Source organism: Cebus imitator, unplaced genomic scaffold, assembly GCF_001604975.1.
Source record: "Cebus imitator isolate Cc_AM_T3 unplaced genomic scaffold, Cebus_imitator-1.0 Scaffold270, whole genome shotgun sequence".
Taxonomy (NCBI): domain Eukaryota; kingdom Metazoa; phylum Chordata; class Mammalia; order Primates; family Cebidae; genus Cebus; species Cebus imitator.
Genome location: NW_016107585.1, coordinates 2,816,410 through 2,837,376, shown reverse-complemented (window position 1 = coordinate 2,837,376; position 20,967 = coordinate 2,816,410). Strand labels below are relative to the sequence as shown.

General features: G+C 36.4%; 1 protein-coding gene across 1 annotated transcript in view; it reads left to right on the top strand.

Annotated features, from left to right (window-relative positions):
- The window catches only part of LEKR1 (leucine, glutamate and lysine rich 1), a 193,027-nt gene that overhangs the window by 161,192 nt on the left and 10,868 nt on the right, over positions 1 to 20,967 (top strand). The window contains exons 9-10 of the mRNA XM_017500799.2: positions 8,220 to 8,384; positions 11,498 to 11,797. Of these exons, the coding sequence (XP_017356288.2) occupies positions 8,220 to 8,384; positions 11,498 to 11,797 (465 nt within the window). The remainder of the gene's footprint in view (positions 1 to 8,219; positions 8,385 to 11,497; positions 11,798 to 20,967) is intronic.

The window sequence follows — 20,967 nt, the reverse complement described above, 5'->3', positions numbered from 1 at the left end:
AAATTTACTTTCCTACCTCAAACAAATAAAACAGTGAAGAAAAGATAGAAAACAATGATTTTGAGACATTGGACATCAGGAAATGAAGGAAAGTGATTCTTGGAAACAGAAGACAAACAAGGTGAGTTCTATGACTGCCATAACTTAGTGCTTTGAAAGAAATTTCAGGTCATGATGCAGGGAGTGGAAATCCAGTTTGAAACTGTTCGATTCTTTGGGTTGAGGGAACCTTGCAGAGTCCTGGGAGATCATGGTGGGTAAAGTTCACAGATAGTGTTCACAGGAGCAGCTGCACAGAGGAAGAACACTTTAGATCTACAAAGAGTCCTCCTTGTATATGTTTATAATCAATGTGTACATGTGGGGAAACTAAATAAAGCCAGGGACAGACCCAGCCAGAGAGAGTAATGAATACTCACACATGGCCAGTAATTTGCATTTCTATCAGCCAGACTAAAAAACCTGTAATTTATAAGGCCCTGGGTAGAGTGCTCAAAAGAGTCTTGCATCATAAGTTGAGAGTAATTAGCCCTACATGAAATGCTGATTTGATTCTGCCTAATATATTTTAAAAGGAATATCTAAAATAATCAAACTGATTTCAAAAAACCTAGAAACTTGCATCCTAGGACAGAGCTCAAGAATATTCAAAGGAATACAAAAAGATCTAGCGCCTAACAAGGTAAGTTAACAATGTCTGGCATCCAGTGAAGAATTGTCATCCATGGAAATATGCAAGAAAATAGAGCTGAAGTGAAAAGAAAAATCAGTGAATAAAAACTGACCCAGAAAGGTGCAGATATGAGAATCAGCAGAAAACACATTAAAACAAGTATGGTAACTGTATTCCATATGTCCAGAAGCTAAATAAAAAATGGACTATGTCAAGCACAGAAATGCAAGATACAAAAAAGACCAGTTACTGAATTTTGAGAGATGAAAACTAGATTATCTGAAATTAAAAGTACACTGGATTAGATTGATGGCAGATTAGACATTCCAGAAGAAAAGCTTAGTGAACTTGAAGACACAGCAATAGAAAAACTTTTCAAATAAAACAAGATATAATAGATTCTACAACAAAAACAAACAAACAAAACTCAAAAGGAACATCAGTGAGCGATGAGACACATTCAGGTGGCCCAATATAGGTGTAATTGAAATTCCTGAAGGACAAGAGACAGAAGAGGGAAAAAAAAATAAACTGAAGAAATAATGACTGAAAGTTTTACAAATTTAATGAAAACTAAACACCCACAGTCTTAAGAAACTCAACAAGCCTCAGGTACAAGAAACCAAGTGCACCAAGGGAAATTATAATCCAGTTGTCCAAAACAGTAATAAAAAGAAATATTTTAAAGCAACTGGATTTTTTTAGAAGGCATTATATAGAGAGGAACAAAGGTAATGAAAATAGAAGATTTTTTTTTTTTTTAATCAGAAGCAATGCAGGCAAAAAGACAGTAGGATTGAAAGTACTGAAAGAAGACTGGGGGAGAAGTGAGGAAAGCTGTCAACCTAGAACTCATACCAAGTGAAAATATCTTTCAAATATAAGTAAGATGGAGACTTCTTCAGAAAGCACTGAAAAAATTAATTACCAATAGACTCACACTATAAAAAATGTTAAAAGAAGTCCTTTAGTCAGAAGGAAAGGTATATCAGATGGAAATGTGGATATACATAGAGGAAGGTAGAAAACCAGAAATGGTCTAACACTGTGGATAAAGATATGGGGTGTTTTCTCATTATTTAAATCTTTTAAAATGTAATTGACTAAATAAAGATAATCTATGAGATTTATAACATATAGAAACAAAATATATGATAATAACACAATGGCAGAGAGGGTAGAAGTGTAGAGATATATTACCGTGAGATTCTTATACCTATAATGATATATTATTAGATAGTAGACTGTATTGAATTAAAGACATATTTTCCAAATCCTAAAATTATAGATAATAAGCTAATAATGGAGACAACATTGAATTTTAAAATATGAATTCTAAAGAAGACAGGAAAATAAGGGAAATAGTAAAAAGATGAGATGGGCCAAATGGAAAACATAGCAAGACAGTAGATTTAAAGCTAATCATATCAATAATCACATTAAATGGAAATGATCTCAACCAGAGATCAGCAAACATTTTTTTATAAAGGACCAGTTAGTAAATATTTTTGTTTTGTATGACATACAGTCTCTGTCACAACTATTCAACACTGTCATTATAACACATAAAAACCATGGACAATATGCAAATGAATGGGCATGGCTGAGTTTAGTCTGTGGGCCATGGTTTGCTAAGTTCTGGCCTAAATATTCTGTTAAAAAGGCAGAGATTTTTATGTTGGATAAAAATGCAAAACCTTACTATATGTTGCCTATAAGAAATGCACTTCAGGATGTGAGATCTGGCTGTGACATCTGTCACCCTGTTGATTGCCAGGGTTGATTTCACTGATACAGCTGGCTAAGCAGGTGTTCCCATCCTCTCTTACTGTCCTATATGTGTCTCTCTTGAAGCTGCACGTGTTCTGGTGGAAGAGGATGACCTTCATTTGTAGAGGAGGACCCGCCTTCTGTAAAGGGCATAAGAGTAGCTGTCCTTCTCCCCTGCTAGAACTTCTAAATTAGCTCTGAAGAAATGTGCTTTAATATAAATGCACAATAGATTAAAAGTAAGGAATGGAAATACAAGTCAAAAGAAAGCTAGAGTAGCTATATTACTATCAGGCAAAGTAAATTTCAGAGCAAAGCAATCAGAATACTTAAAATTTTGTGAGGATTAAAGAAAGACATTTAATAATGATAAAGGGGTCAGTTCACCAGAAGGATATAATAACCGTAAATGTTCATTCACCTAATAACAGAGCTTACAAATAAATGAAGCAAAAACTGATAGAACTGTAATGAGAAATAAATCCACTAATTAGAGTCTCTCCATATTATATATATATATGTGTGTGTGTGTGTGTGTGTGTGTGTGTGTATATATATATATATATACATATACATATATATATATATATAAATCCACATATTAGAGTCTCTCTAATATGCTCTCTCAATAATAGATAGAGAAATAGCCAGACAATCAGTAAGGATATATACAATAGAAAATAGTATAAATTTATTAACAGATATATTGAACAATATTGTTAACAAACTTGACCTAAATGATATTTATAGAATTCTCAGTTTGACAGCAGAATATACATTCTTCTCAAGTGCACATGAACCTTTTACCAAAATCGACCGTATTTTGGCTTATAAATAAGTCCTAATAAGTTTAAAAGGATTTAAGTCATACAAAGTATTTTCTCTGACCACAATGAAAATTAGAAATCATTAGCAGAAAGTTATCTGGACAATCCTAAAATATTTTGAAACTAAATAAATACCAAGTCCATGCCCCAAGTTTACTAGGCTGTATAGATTTAGGGGTCGGGGGACAGGTTACATGGAAAAACTAAACACACTGAGCTATAGAGTTCACCGGAAACATCTGAGTATACACAGACCCTTTCCATATTGTAGTAGCTCTATGATCTTGGTGAAGTTACTTCTCTGAGTCTATTTCTTAATCTAGACAACGGGAGTAATAGTTCTATTATTGTATGTTATTCTCAGAGTTGTAAGAATTAAATAAGTTAATATATAGAAAGTGTCCTATACTATATCACCCTAGCTTGTATTCATTTACTCAGTGAACATTCTCTCCTTCCATCCCAAGTTCACACAGTTTTTGACAGGATTTGACCTGCAGCCTACATATTCTGATTCCTTAGCATTCATTTTTTGCTGTAATAATTTTCAACCAGTATTCATTTTTAATTTTTATAAAATAGTAAAATAATTTATTTTAGGAAACATATCTTTAAAAATGATATATGCATATCAAATATAAACAAATTATTTGATTCCTTCTTTGACATCTAAAACTCCCATTGGTTTTAAAGGTATCATTGAGTAATAAGTGATCATATTATAACATGGTGATTGGCTCCATGGGCAATTAGAAAATGATAATAACAAAGTCAACCACAAAGATCTCACTTGGAAAATAATGTAAAGACAGTGTTTTACACATTGGTATTGATACAGATTTTATAAAATACTAATTATGCATTTCAACAACAAATACAAAAGAAATTTAAAAACAATGCTCCGAATGCTCTGGAGTCATCAGAAGGCCTTCACCGAGGAGATGGAGTTTGAGCTAGAAGAGGATACAGATAAATAAAAACTCCAAATAATTAAAACCTGAGATATGTACAAAGATAATAATTGATTTTACTTTGTATAATTCTTAATATTATTCGTGCTTTTTTAGAAATCATAATTTTCCCCTTATCAAAATTACTATTAGTTATTGTAAAAAGTGGTTCATGCTTTATATGCACACCATCAACAAATTTATTTATTTTGCACAAACATAACTCCTGTCATCTAAGATATTTAAAATTATCAGCTCCTATCAACATTCAAAAACATAAACATGACAATTTGGCATGAATGCATCTATTCAAAGCCAAATAATATACTCCTTAGGCAAATCATTGTGTTTATGGGCTCATCATTTTGTTCAAACTAATCAGATCATGAAGGAACCAGTAACCTCATTTCTCTGAGCTAAGGTGTCAACACATTCAGATGGTTCTTAGCATCCTATTCCAGCTTTCCTAAATGTTTGAAATCCCATGTGAAGCTCATCACTTTGCTTCTCTTTCTCAGATTGTGCAAATTAAAACAAGCTAGTAATAGTCAATCATCCTTCTCCCTTCTGTCTGCAGTGCTTTTTGTCTCCCACTGTCCATATATTCCCTCCTTGTTTTCTCTTTTTACCTATAGTAGGAATAGTTCAGGGGCAAGAAGACTTTGCTAACTCTGTTAAAACAGAATATTCAGCTCATTCAAGCCATCAGCCATCACCTTTTCTTCCCTGAATGCTTTATTTAAACTTCATCAAAGGGACCCTGCTGATTTCCTGATTGACTTTGTCTCCATAATAATTTTTGAAAACTTTTTAAAGATTCTTCTAAAGTCCTTCTGTCATCTAATTTATAGTTTGTCATGTTCTACCAAGTTTGTGTATATTCTCACTGTCTTAATTTGAGCAAAATCAATCCATATTTGGAAAGATGTCATTTTTTTCCTAAAATAGCTATTGGGCTCTACTAATTGACCTCACAAGATTTTTTAAAATGCTTGATATCTTAGCACCTCAACACAAATTTTTCTTGAGTTTCTCAAAAAAGTTTGTCGCTTTTTTATTATTAATAGTGTCAGAGCATCTTGTGAACTGTTAATGCTTATATTAGTCACTTATTGTTAATTACTATTAACAATTATTAACTATGTGATTATTAATTATTATTGAACGTTATTTATTATTAACTTATATATTAATGTTATACCTTCCAACTTTTCCAAATGTTTTGCATTTGATTTCTCCTTTCATAATTCTTGATTTGTCTATGCCAGCGTGGCTGAGACACAGTGATCAAATGAGAAAAGTAGTGGAAGTCAGATTGGAGGAATCCAGGACTGCCACCATATATAGTGTTTAAGTTGCATCCTGCACCAGGCAAAGGCAGCAAAGGGAGCTGGAATCCAGCCTGCTCTCTGCTCATCAAGTCCTATGCCTGGCATGAGACTATTCTCATCTAAGGAAGGGGTGCTTTGTGAGTTTACACAAATGTGTTATATGGGCTGGTAGTGGCCCAGTAAAAGATCATATAGAGAAATTTTGATATATCAATGCATTGAGAAACCTCAAAGAAGGAATAAAAGAATCTAATTTATATTTTGTAAAGAATACCGTGCTATGTGTAGTAGCATGGAGTGGAGAGAAGCAGGAGTGAAAGTAAGGAGGCCAGTCAGGAAGTGATGGTGGCCAGAACTAGGTGATTAGGAAGTGCTGATGGAAATTGAGACATAGAGAAATGGATGCAAAGCATCTTTTGAAGGTAAAATGAACAGGATTTTGTGTTGTATCGGGTGGGGAGAATAAGTGCGAGAAGTGTGAAACATGATGTTTCAGCTACTGACTTGAGTGAGTAGATGGATAGTAGAGCTGTATCCTGAACTAAGGGGGAAAAACAGGCTTTGGGAAGGGAGTTGTTACAAGATATCTAGGCCATACAATTCACTGGAGGCATCTGTGAATTGTCTAAATGGCTACCAGAAGGCAAAGTGGATATAAGTACCTGAAATTCAGAAGAATGTCTTCTTTTTTCTGAGGACCTCTGAGATTTTCTTTGTCTTCAGCAGTCTGAGAGCAGCCCATCTGAATAATTCTATAATGTTGGGAAAAGATCATCAGTAGCCTATTATACAAACAATCCCGAAGGTTATTTTGAAAGAGCCAAAATAACTCCTTGCATTCAGTACTATATAAACATAATTACTTTGTCTTCAGGTAAATGCTCAGTCCTATACACAGTACAATAAAACCTATTGACCCCACACTGGGGCTAGTCTTCCATCTAGTATTTTATGTAAAGGGCTTCCTGTAACTTTCTTAGCAAAATTTGAGTCTTTGTACCCTGGCTTCATTGTTCACTTGAGAAATTTAGATTGATCTCTTTCCTTGTCGTGTTGGCCTAAATCACAGTCACAATTAGTTGTGAGTTTTTCTCCCAATTTACCTGGCGTTACCCTCTTTTAGAGTTTATTATCATGGCACAATGTAAATCTAGAGCCAGCCTGCCTCTGGGATTCCCTTCTTTAATCTCTGTAGATGAACTCCCAAGAGTAAATGACTCCAGTACTCACAGATTTGTTCTCTTTCTTGTTTCAGTAGGTAGAGCCAAAACCAATGGTTTAAAACCACATGGAGAGAGGTGTTGGCTCAACTGCAGGAAAAACTGCCTAATGCTTAGTAGAGTCTGAAAATGGAAATGCCTTCTGGGGAAGGAGTGAATTATGGTTTCTGGAGGTGTGAGGCACCCAGCAACCACTCATTTAGTATGGAGTCAGTAGTAGAGACTGAAGGGTCAGGGTGTGGAAGTAATCTCCACTATTAAATTCCTACTTGTGTTAGAGCTTCACACAAAAGCTTTGCCTCCTTTAATCCTTGTAACAACCCCTAACGGAACTAGTTATAATCCTAAAAGGAAGGGTTACAGACACAAACTTAAGATCACTCAGTTAGCAAGTAGCAGAGCCAGGATTAAGAGCCAGGATTTAAACTCAACTCCATCTGCATCCAGAGTCCTTGCTTATTCTTTCTACAATTCATAGAAACACGAGAAATTGAATTAGGGGATTTCTAAAGTCCCTTCTAGCATTATGATTCTATCTGAGTCAAAATATGGAAACAACCGTTCTTCACCTTTCAATGGGGTTACATCCTGATAAACCCATCATAAATTGAAGGTATTGTAAGTCAAAAATGGATACTCTGTAGACATGATGGAATGTGAAAACACAGTATCTAACAACACTGGCAACACAGTACATACAGTGTAGAGGATCAGTTGTTTGTCCTCATGATCACGTGGCTGACTGGGAGCTGTGGCCACTGACACCACCTAACATTCCAGGAAAGTATCATGCTGTGTATCAATGGCCCAGGAAAAGATCAGAATTCAAAATTTGAAGTACCATCTCTACTGAAGATGCATATTGCTTTCACACCATTATAAAGTCGAAAAATCATAAGTCGAACCATTGTAAGTTGGAAACCATCTGTGTGGGCATCACTGACTCTTTTCCTTTAATCATCCTTCCCACTTTAGTCACATTAAAATGACAATCTTCGATTCCAAAACTTTCTATGACCTCCATCAAGAAAGAGCCATTTGAAAAATCAACATTTGTATTTTGTATTTCCTCTGAGATTTGAGCAGATTTTAGTCTAAGGCCCTCAAAATCTGCTTAAAAACAAAAACTTTAAATTTTCTGAGTTGCTGGCAAGAACTGAGTTTACAGTATAAATGAGCAAATAACTAAGCTTTTAGTATTTCTGAAAACTGTCATATATTTCTAACTTCTCTACCAATTTTTCAGGTCTTAGAAGGTGTTGAAATATTTGGCACAAGGTCAATTTTTCTGGCCCAAGTTCTAAGTCATATTTTTTTAACACTAGAATTTTAAAAGTAGTTTAAAAATTTAATGTCAGAACATTTTAAAACTTAGAGTTTGAAAATAAGCTTAATGTACTTATTTTAAGGTAAAATGGTTTTACATGTGTTTTAAATGCCATTTTTAGATTGAAGCAGAACTTGCCAAGGAAAGGGCCCAGCACTTGGTTGAATTTGAAGAGCAAGCTCTTCTCTTTAAGGAAGAAGCAAAACTGAAACTCGATATTGAAAAAGAAAAACATCAAGATATAATCCAAAAGTATAAGAAAGAACAAGAGGAATTACAAATGAAGGTCTGTAATTATGACATTTATCATTATTTGATAGATTTGAAACTGCAGCTGTTATTTCCTCCTTAGAACACTACAGTATTTATAACTCCAGTTCCTTTCACTCATGGTCACTGTGTCTTGGTTTTAGCCATGCAGGTAAGGTGATTTGGCTAATTCCCCAGAATGTATAACTAAGATAAGTTATACAAGCATGTAATCCTGCTACATATGAATTTTTTCTACTGAAATAAACTTATTTTTTAAACAGCATAAATTATATGACTAAAAATTAGTATGGCTAGATATTGCAACACCTCAAATATCCAACATTAAAAGTTAATGAGGTGTTTTACATAATTAAAATTTTCCCAACAACTAAAGCCTTTAATTGCAAATATTTTTCATTCTCAACATTTCTGAATGAAGAGAAATATTTTTAAAATGTTATCACACCTCCCTAAATTGCTTAAATAGTATGTTCTAAGTATAAAAGGTCTTGTTAAGGTTTTTCTGTTTTTATAGGACTTGAGTGTAAAGTGTATATGTGTGTGCATGTGTGTATGTGTATTAATCAAGACATCGTGGGAAAATAACATTTTGAATAAATGCATTAAGAGTCTGTGTTAATTAAGCATCAGACAAGAGCTAATGGCCTCTACATTTCTATACTGCAGGTGTGGTACATCCATTTCAGTAGTCCATTGTAAACAACAGGCAGCACCAGCTATATGTGTACACCCAGTGCAATAGCACATGGTCCCACACTCAGAAAGGCCTCATGCTTTGGATTTAATGCTCTGCAGATACTACCTTGAAATTCTTAATAAGCTAGCCAGGCATGGTGGCTCATGCCTATAATCTTAGCACTTTGAGAAGCCCAGGCAAGAGGATCACTTGAAGCCAGATATTCAAGACCTGCCTGGGCAACACAGCAAGACTCTGTCTCTATTTAAAAAAAAAATTAATTGGCCTAGTATGATGGTTCATACCTGTAGTCATGGCTACTTGGAAGGCTGAGAGAGGAGGTTCACTTGAATCCAGGAGTTGAAGTCTTCTGTGAGCTATGATCACACCACTGCACTCCAGACTGTGCAACAGAGTGAGACCCCTTCTCTAAAAGAAAAAAGAGTCTTAGTGATTTTATCTTTGAATTTGTGTTTTATAAGTGAAATTCTATTGGAACAATGGAGCATATGCCATAAACTTAGAGCCTTGGCTCCCCCCAAGGTTCTGCCTCCCCTAGAGGGTTCTCACCTCTTGCTTGCTGGATCCCCATGCCCCAGGCTCCACTGAGTCTCCGCCTTTCTGCCTCCTTTCCCTCTGACTGCTGTTGCAGCCCTGGGTGGCTCAGGATTGCATCAGCAGGAGAATGCAGACAGGCAGGCTGGAACTTGCCAGATGTTACAGTTTCTCAAGAGAAGTCATAAATCCACATTTTGTAAGTGAAACCTCCTGATTTTTAAATGTAGACTGCCTTAAAAAAAATAAAAATATATTTGTGGTTATGTGAACCTCCTCTCCCAAGGATAACTTGCTTTATTTCAGTGTCAGCAATCCTCTGGGTGATGGAAACAACTGTGCAGACCTGACAGTGACCTTCTTCCCTCCTGGATTAATTGAAGATAATAGAATATTAATTTATAAAATTATGAGTTGTGGTGAAGAGATTTCTAACACGTTATTCTTTCTGTAAATTTAACATTTGAAACAAATTGTGGATACATAACTCTTTTTATGTAATAGTTCACAAAGTCCTTGGAATCTTGGTCTATGAATGTTTTCCAGATTCTTTGTGGGCTAGTTTCTTGTTGTGCTAATATTTATAACATGACAATAATTGAAGCATAAATAATAAGGATATATTTCATTAGAAGCAGCTCTGCTCTTCCCTGTTTCGTTGTTTTGTTTTTTAAGCAGAAAGAAAACAAGTAGTCTTTTCCCTTCTAAAGCTTCTCCAAGTTATTCTCTCTTTCATTTATCTAAAGGTACCACCTTGAGAAGCAGTACATTTTCAGGGTATTCAGGTGTTTTCTACAACTGCGATGTTCATCATGGTAGTCATATGTGGCTACAAAAGTTTCCACTAAATTAATTAAAATTAAATAAAACTTAAAATCAGTTCCTCAGTCACATTAGTCATATATGAGGTGCTCAGGAGTCAATACTGTTTTTTGAGAGCTATGGTTAGAGTATTTACACAATGGAAATTAGATAGAAATCTTGCTTTTTTTTTTTTTTTTTTGACAGTCAGTTGGTAAACATTTACCAGCATGCCACTGTCAGTACCCACATGTGGCTTGTGGCTGCCATATTGGATAGCATAGAATATTTTGCCACAGAAGGTTCTGTTGGGCAGTACTGTTCTGGAAGGCATAGTATCTAGAGTTCCTCCAGCCATTATATACAAAAAAAAAAAAATGTCAAAGGAAAACTTGAGTAGAGTATAACTCTAGTGCTCTCCTCCTTGCATTCACCAAAAATCAGGCATTTTGAGATCCCAAAGCCAACCTAATTAGGTCCAGATAGGCCCTGATCTACTTGTCAAGACTTGAGCTGGGGCTGGGAACAGTGGCTCACACCTACAATCCGAGTACATTGGGAGGCTGTGGCAGGAGGATTACTTGAGCCCAGGAGTTTAAGACCAGCCTGGGCAACATCGAGAGACACCATCTCTACAAAAAATAAAAAATTAGCTAGGTGTGGTGGCATAAGTCTATGATCTAGCTACTGGAGAGCCTGAGGTGGGAGGATCATTTAAGCTCAGGAGGTCAAGACTGCTGAGAGCCATGATTGCACTACTATACCACTGCACTCCAGCCTTGGCAACAGAACAAGACCCTGTCTCCAAAAAAAAAAAAAAAAAAAAGACTTGTGCTATCCTTTGCAGCTTAACAGAGTGACAGAAATTTATATATTTCCAAGAGTGCCCAAGGGATACTATTTTAAGCAGAAAAATAAATGTTTTAGTCTTAACTTTTAAAAAGAAAATCTTGAAGGCCTGCATGTCATGGATTTGTTTTCATCTGATCAAGCAAGTACACTGATTAATGAGAATAAACCTCTTAAAAACCATGAGAATTCTATGGTAACCTAGAAACTATTGCCTACAAGCTAATATGAGATTTATCTTACAGATATCTGACTTAATCACAGGCGCTACAAGCGATCTAAGGCAGGAAGTGACTGCTCTTCAAGAAAAACTTCATGAGTCCCATATTCAGTACACTGAAGAATCTGAGTCAAAGGAAAAAGAAATTGAAAACCTGAAAAATTTGGTTGCAGAATTTGAATCTCGCTTGAAGAAGGAAATTGATAGTAATGATTCAGTTTCAGAAGACTTGAGGAAGGAAATGAAACAGAAGTCAGATGAACTGGAAAGAGTAATGCTGGCTCAAACACAACTGATAGAGCAATTTAACCAGTCCCAGGAAGAGGTAGGAAGCAGACGGTGGTACCTTTGCAATTAATCAAAGAGCACATGTTCTTTCAACAAACAAAAACGTGAAAGGCAGCTTAGTTTCATGGAAAGCGTCCTGTCCTGGACTGTTAGTCTGACCCGAAATCACATCCTGGTGTTCTGTCCTTAACTCCAGGCAGTCATTTATCTTTTCCAGACCTGGCTTTCCCTTAAACTACATAATCTCTAAAGTTTCTTCAGCACCCAGTTCTTTGTTGCAAATAACTATTTTAAACCTCCAAGACTGGGAATCTTTATGTATTTATGTCTTATTTGTTTTAACATTAAATTTTTGCCAAAGAAACTTTTAGAGCAATTGCTGCCTATATTTATAAAAAAGTAGCCTATGTCTTTTAAATACAATTTTACCTTAGGTTTTTACCTTCTTGTCAATGTAAACTTAATATACATGTGTCAGTTTTCTTTCTTACGTATGCATGATTATTTCAGTGGTGTTTTTCATTCAAACTGGAAGACTCATTTTGATTTGAAAACTAAGCAGTTTAGAAATAGTGGAACAATTCATCTGTTTTCTAATCACCAATATCATATCATATTATAATATTTGATCCCTTTGATGAAAGTATAGCAAATAAAGGCAAATGGAGGAAGATTCTGAATGTTGGTAAGAAGTAATATTTTTGTTGGTTTTATTGGCATTAATAAAGACATAAAAGGAAAGTGCTAATACAATATTGATTAACAATTAAATATGCCATGTTCTTGCTATATTTAAATTATCAGCCAAATAGAGTTTATGTCATCATTGTAATTATGAAGTGAACCTATTACAAAGAAGTTATAAATATAAGATAAAATATAGAATAGACAGAATACTGAATCAAGAATAATGCCTAAGACAGCTCTATAAGTAGAAATTATTTACATGTTACAAATGAGGAAGTGACTGAAGAAGCCTGAATATTTTCCATAAGGTCAGGCAGCTTGGTGGAGCTAAGATTCAAATTTGAATCTCTATGATATGATGTTTCCTCTTTTGGGAAACCTAGTTATTATTCTGCTTCTATATTTCACAGGAACCACGGACTTGGCAGTTAACATCTCCAGGCCTCAATTTTCTTTTAGTATTATAATTAAGACAAAAAGATGATTAAGTGTATCTTGTTATGCAGCAGCACTGTCCTCCCAGTAAAGAAAGCAGTATCCCCAGTTCAGGCAGGAGTAAGATGAGAGAGCACATGTGGACTCAGCTACATTGGAGAGACCCTGAGAAAGAAAGAGGTGATGCTGATTTGCCTCAAATGAGACAGTAGTTGTGAATCTCTAGAGGAGGGAAGCAGGGTAAAGGACAGAAAGGTTGAGGCAACTAGACTGGCAGGTTTTCTAACTCTGCAATCACAAAAGAAATGACAATATAGAGAATGAAGAGTAACTTATAAACTAGGACAAGTAGAAAAAGACGGAAGGGTCAAATTCAGTAAACGTATGTTAGCATCTGTGTTACTCTGTTCTTGCTTTACTACAAAGTAATATATGAGACTTGGTAATTTTTAAAGAAAAGAGGTGTAGTTGGCTCATCGTTCTGCAGGCTGAACAGGAAGCATAATGCCTGCCTCTATTTCTGGTAAGGACCTTAGGAAACTTACAATCATAGCGAAAGGTGAAGGAGAAGCCAGTGGATCACATGGTGAGTGAGAGAGGAGTGGGGAGGTGCCACATGGTTTTTTTTGTTTTGTTTTGTTTTGTTTTGAGACGGAGTTTCACTCATGTTACCCAGGCTGGAGTGCAATGGCGCGATCTCGGCTCACCGCAACCTCTGCCTCCTGGGTTCAGGCAATTCTCCTGCCTCAGCCTCCTGAGTAGCTGGGATTACAGGCACGCACCACCATGCCCAGCTGATTTAATTTTTTGTATTTTTAGTAGAGACGGGGTTTCACCATGTTGACCAGGATGGTCTCAATCTCTTGACCTTGTGATCCACCCGTCTCGGCCTCCCAAAGTGCTGGGATTACAGGCTTGAGCCACCGCACCCGGCCGGTGCCACATGTTTTTAAACAACCAGATCTTGCGTGAACTAATACAGCAAGAACTAATTCATCAACAAGGGGATGATGCTAAGCCATTCATGAGGGATCTGCTGCCATGATTCAAACACCTCCCACTAGGCCCCACCTCCAACGTTGAGGATTACATTTCAACATGAGATTTGGAGGTAACAAACTTCCATACCACATAACAGCATCTATCTGGGTGCCAGGCACATGTTAGGTCGGTATTGGTGTTGTAATTATGAATAAGACTGACAACTGCCACTTGCTGCTCTCAAAGAAGAATTTAAAGAAAACTTTGCATGAGTAATTAAATTAATATCCAAAGGAAAGAATGATCTAAACAGAAATTTATCATATAGCAAGCATGACTTAAAGCTGGAATATTTGCCTTATGAGCCTGTATAAGTAATATATTTCTATGAGACAAATTATCCCCAAGCTTAGCAATTTCAAACAACAAACATTTATTGTCTCATAACTTCTGTGGGTCTCTGGGTTAGAGGCTCAAGTTCTCTCCTGAGGTTTGTGTCAGGGTGTCCACTGGGCTACAGTCTCATCTAGAGGCTCAATTAGGATGAGATTGGCTTTCAGGCTTACTTATATGGTTGCTGGCAGGATGCATTTGGCCAGAGGCTTCCCTCAGTTTCTCCCATGTGGACCTCTCAGTAGAACAGCTCAGTGTGTCAGCTGACTTTCCTCAGGGCAAGCAAGTGAGTGAGAATGAGAGAGAAGGTGCCAAGACAGAAGCCACAGTCTTTGCAACCTAATCCCAGAAGAGACATCCCAGTGCTTCTGCTTTAATCCATTCATTACATATCAATCAATAAGTCCAACCCATACTCAAGGTGAAATCATTGCACAAAGATGTGAATGTCAGGAGGATAAGGATCATTAAGTGGCACTTTAAAGGCTTCCAATCACAGGGCTTCTGGAGGTGATTTTAGGAAGAGAATATAAACTTAAAGTGAAGAGTGGATTTCTTCATCAGACAAACTGAGCTGCATTTGGAACTCTTCCTGCTCATTAATTGTTAAAAGAAGCCACTTAGGAATAAATCTTTTTTAAAAAGTGTGGACTGAAAGACATAAGACATTGGGTTGGTAAGTGAATAATCATAGATCATTGCTAGAGAGGAGAAAAGGATCATCCCAAAGGTAAAGAAACCACTTAAGGGTATACTTAGGGGGACAATCAATCTCCTTTTGTGGGAGCAGGGAGGGTACACTAGATTTTCCACTAGAAGTTACCAAAATATCACCTCAAAGTTAACTAATTAGAACTGAACTGTAAGGGTAAATAATTAAGGCTGCTTCTCTAGCTAAGCATGCCAGAGTCCAAAATATGCTTATAAAAATAGGAAACGAGCCAATAAAAGGGATATAATTTATGAGCCAGAAATAATAGAGGCCATAGCACGTAAAGTGAAAAGCACCACTTTTTTTGATCATGCATTCCAGACACTTGAAATTTCTCAGATTCTGGAGAAACAAAGCTGCATTTAAGTGGAAAACAAATTCCTGTTAGAATAAAAATAAATTAATGGTCTAATAAGGAGGTTAATTAAGAGGAGGAAAGCCCCATTCTCTTTCAAGAGGCCAAATAATGGATGGACTTTGTTTTTAATTGTGTGAAGAAAGATCTCAAGGATAAGAGGAAAGCCAAAGCCTCTGAAGGGCAAAATGGGCCTTCCTAAGTGGAGCAGGGATTATTGGAGAGCATCCCCAGAAACAGCAAGGGTCACAAAGCAGAGCAACAAAGGGTGCAGGTCAATAAACAGGAAGAAAATGGAAAATAAAACTGCTGGAAATGTAAATGTGAACAAAGAATCCCTGAAAAGATACATTAAAAGATTCAAAAGAAAGGACGGAGGAAGGGAGGGAGGGAAAGAGAGAAAGAGAGAGAGAATTAATATGTTAGAGAATAACACTTATCAATAAAACCAAGTCAAAATAGGTCATTTGCCTCCTGATACCCATTTTTCTTCCTGCTGGTTCCATGTGAGTACAGTCAAGACAGTGTGACCCCACTGTTAGGGACCTTGTTGTGATCCAGAGGAGGAATGTGGTAAATTCAAATAAAGAGCTCACAGTCACTAAAGAAAAATAAGTACAGACAGTTCAATATTTTTGTTGTTTTAAGACCACACATAAGGGAGCAAAAAGAGCAGAAGTTTCTAATTCTACAGTTCTTGTAATCATACAATGAAAATAAGTGATACTCAAAAATAGAAAATAATGTTTTTGGTTAAACATGGAGAATTGAATACCTGTGTTTATCTCCATTTCATTCCAAATGGCAATAAATTAATAAAAAGTGATTAAATTCATTAGGACAAAGAGAACAGGAGAGGAGTTAGCAATCGATAAAAAAGATACTGACCAAAGCTTAGAAAAATGAAAGGCAAATATCTTAGAGATAACTGACTTATCAGACTGTAGAATATTGAAACTGAACGCCTATGAGGATTAGGCATGGGAGGATCCATTATGGAGAAGATCTAATGTGACAACACTGGAGAGAGGCTTAGGAACTGGGGAAACTAGATGCAGGCATAGCTTGTTTTATTGCATGTGGCTTTATTGTGCTTCACAGATATTGTGTGTGTTTTTTTACAAATTGAAGGTTTGTGGCAACCCCTCTGTCGAGAAACTCTGTTGGTGTCATTTTTTCAACTGCATGTGCTCACTTTATGTCTTTGTGTCATAGTTTGGTAATTCTTGCAATATTTTAAACTTTTTCATTATTATTATATCTGTTATGGCCATGTAACCAGTGTCTTTGATGTTACTATTAGAGTTGTTTGGGGGTGACAAGAATGGTGACTATATAAGACAGCAAACTTAATAGATAAATGTGTGTATTCTGACTAATCCACTGACTGGCCAGTCCCCTGTCTCTCTTCTTTTCCTCGGGCCTCCCTGTTTGCTGAGACACAACAGTGTTGAAATTAGGCCAGTTAACAACCCTACAATGGCTCTTAAGCATTCAAGTGAAAGGAAGAGTTACACATCTCTCACTTTAAGTCAAAAGGCAGAAATGATTAAGCTTAACAAGGGAAAGCATATCAAAGTTGAGATAAGCCAGAAGCTGAGCCTCTTGTGCCAGTTAGCCAAGTTGTGAATGCTAGGGAAAGTTCTGGAAGGAAATAAAAGTGCTACCTCAGTGAATACATGAATAGTAAGAAAATGAAACAGACTTCTTGTGATATGAAGAAAGTTTCAGTGGTCTAGGTAGAAGATCAAACCAGTCATAATATTCCCTTAAGCCAAAGCCTAATACAGAACAAGACCCTAACTCTCTCCAATTTTATGAAGACTGAAAGAGATGAGAAAGCTGCAGAAGAAAAGTTGGAAGCTAGCAGTGGTAGGTTCATGAGGTATAAGGAAAGAAGCCATCTCCATAGCACAAAAGTACAGGGTAAAGCAGCAGGTGCTAATATGGTAAGTTATCCAGAAGACCTANGTAGGTTTACGAGATTCAAGACAAGAAGCCATTTCCATAACATAAAGGTACAAGGTGAAACAGCAAGTGCTGATGTAGAAGCTGCAGCAAGTTATCCAGACCTAGCTAAGATTATTTATGAGGTGACTACGTTAAACAAAAGATTTTCAGTGTAGATGGAACAACCTTCTATTGGAAGACAGTACCATCTAGGACTTTAATAGCTGGAGTAGAGAAGCTTTGAAGCCAAACTTCAAGAATTGGCCTTCAAAGGACAGGCTAATTTTCTGGTGAGGAGATAATTTAGCTAGTGACTTTAAGTTGAAGCCAGTGCTCATACTATCCCCCAAATCCTAGGACCCTTAATTGTTATGCTAAATCTATCCTACTCTGTCTATGCTTTATAAGGGGGACAACAAAGTCTGGATGACAGCACATCCTTTTGCAGCATGGCTTACTGTATATTTGAAGCCTGTTGAGACCTACTGTTCAGACAAAAAAATTCCTTTCAAAATACTGCTTCTCATTGACGATGCATCTGGTCACTCAAGAGCTCTGATGGAGATGTACAAGGGGATTAATGTTTTCATGCCTGCAAACACAACATCCATTCTGCAGCCCATGGATCAAGAAACAGTTTTGAGTTCAAGTCTTATTATTTAAGAAACATATTTCACAAGGTGATAGCTGCCATAGTTAGTGATTCCTCTGATGGATCTGGGCGAAGTAAATTCAAACCCTTCTGGCCAGGATTTACCATTCTAGCTGTCATTAAGAACATTCCTGATTCATGGTAGGAGGATAAAATATCAATAATTACAAAAGTTTGGAATAAGTTGATTCCAGCTCTGATGGATGACTTTGAGGGTTTAAAACTTCACTGGAGGAAGTAGCAGAAATAGCAAGAGAACTAGAATTAGAAATGGAGTCTGAAGATGTGGCTGAACTGCTGCAAACTTGACATATAAAAAGTTACTTCTTATAGATGAGCAAAGAAAGCCATTTCTTGAAATGGAATCTACTCCTGTGAAGATGCTGTGAAAATTATTGAAATGACAACAAGGCATTTAGAACATTATATAAAATTAGTTGATAAAGCAGTAACAGGGTTTGAGAGGATTGACTTCAATTTTGAAAGAAGTTCTACTTCATGCAAAATGCTGTAAAACATCACATGCTACAGAGAAATATTTTATAAATGGAAGAGTCCATTGATGGGCAAACATCACTGTTGTCTTTTTTTCATTGCTTGTTGAGACAGTTTCACTCTGTTGCCCAGGCTGTAGTGCAGTGGCGCAATCTCGGCTCACTGCAACCTCCGCCTTCCAGGTTCAAGTGATTCTCCTGCTATTGTCTTCTTTTAAGAAATTACCACTACCATCCCAACCTTCAGCAGCTTTCACCTTGATCAGTCAGCAGCCATCAACACTGAAGCAAGGCCCTCCACCAGCAAAAGATAACAACTCACTGAAGCCTCAGATGATTGTGGCATTTTTTAGCAGTAAAATATTTTTTAATTAAGGTATGTACATTTTTTAAACAACACTATTGCACACTTAATCAAATACAGTATGGTGTAAACATGACTTTTACATGCACTGGGAAACCAAAAAATTCATGTGACTTTCTTTATTGCAATATTTGCTTTATTTTGGTCTAGAATCAAACTCACAATATCTCTGTATGCCTATACCTCTGAAAAAGGGATGTAAGGGTGGAGTTGAAAACAAGACTGTTTGAAAGATTAACAAAGGCGCAAAACAGATCCTCAGAGATATTCTCCCAGTTCCCAAGAAGCCCCTAACCACCATCCTGGCAGAATGCCAGGGATTTACTCTCTAGAAAAACTGAATGAGAAAGGCACTGAACCTGAGGACAAAAGAGATAAAGCAAGATGTATATTAAATAGGGAGACCTCCCAATGCCCTTCACGCTCTCACTTTCAGAACACAAGTAACTAGGCTTATGTATCAATACCCATAAAAAAAATTGGAAGAAATGAGCTGGAGAAATGAGCTGCCTAAAAGATAAGACCAGCCTGGTGCAGCGGCTCACACCTGTAATCCCAGCACTTTGAGAGGTCTAGGTGGACAGATCACATGAGGCCAGGAGTTTGAGACCAGCGTGGCCAACATGGTGAAACCCCATCTCTGCTGAAAATATAAAAATTAGCCAGGTATGGTGATACACGTCTGTAATCCCAGGTGCTCTAGAGGCTGAGTCATGAGAATCACTTGAAACCTGAAGGTGAAGGTTGCAGTGAGCTGAGATCACACCATTGCACTCCAGCCTGGATGACAGAGTCAGACTCTGTCTCAAAAAAGATAAGACCCATTGATACTGACAGTTGGGATACCCCAATAGAATGGCTATATCCATGTTCGATCTACTTACTTAGAAGGATATCTGCCAATAAAACCTATACAAGCGAACTTAAGGTAACATTTTGGGGACTCGCTTTTAAATATAAACTGTCAAGGATCACCAATTATTTGAGAAACATCTCTAATGTAAAGAACAGAAACATTAAGCAAAATAGAACTTCACAGAAAAAAGTACAAAACAATACAGGGAGCAAAAGAGAGCTTCAAAAAAGTATAATTAATATCCTCAGAGAGAAAAGAGATGATATTGTATTCATTAAACATAAACAGCAAGCTATGAAAAAAAGAACGAGTAAGTATTAAAGTATAAGGACTGAAATTTTTTGAAGTATTTGGGTTAGATGATAAAGATGTGAAATCTCCTAAAAAGCAGAAAAAAAGCAAAGAGATGGAGAAAAGAAAAGAAAATTAGAGGAAATAAGAAGTAGAAGACAATGCCTTCCAAATTCCAAAGGAAAATAATGCCCAGCCTAGAATTCTATATCCTGCCACAACAATCCATCAAGTATCAAATACAGATATTTTCAGACATAAGTGTTCTCAAAAGTGATACTACTCTGGCAACCTTTTTCAGGAAGCTGTTAGAGGATATATGACAGCACAATGAGGGAATCAGTATTAAAGGAGAAAATATAGGAATGAGGAAATAAAGGTTTCAACACAGAAGAGAGATGGAGGGAATCCCAGAATAATGGTGGGAAAAAATTGCTAGGATTACAGCAGTGCATCAGATTTAAAGAACAACCAGACCAGAAGAATGGAGTGTTCTTAGAAGTATGCCTCCAAGAACAAAAAGAAGCTGATAGCTTATATGGGATGTTTGAACATGTTGAGAGGATATTTATACTTCTGCAAGTTTGGTGAAAAATTAATATCAACACTCAGAAAATGAAGCAGATAAATAATGAGACAATAACTCTGGTTGGAAATTGTGCAAGGAAGAAAATGTCATCATAGTACATTACATGGCCCAGATGTGCATATGTTTATATACTATAATCATATAAAGAAGAATAAAAATTGTGACAGAAATATGAGGATGGAGGAGAAGCAGCATCTGTTGGGAACCGGTGTAGGAAGCTAAAACCTCATTTTCCATGCAGTCAGTAGGTATGGCCAAAACTGAAAAACAAAAAGATTGATGTATGATGATGTTATTTTGAAGTATGGAGGGTAACTATCAGAAGAAATAGTTTAAAGATTTGGAAATCCCCTTTATCGTTTTTTATTGCATCAATTTGGTTATTCTCTCTTTTCTTTTTTATTAATCTGGCTAGAGGTCTGTCTATTTTGTTGATCTTTTCAAAGAA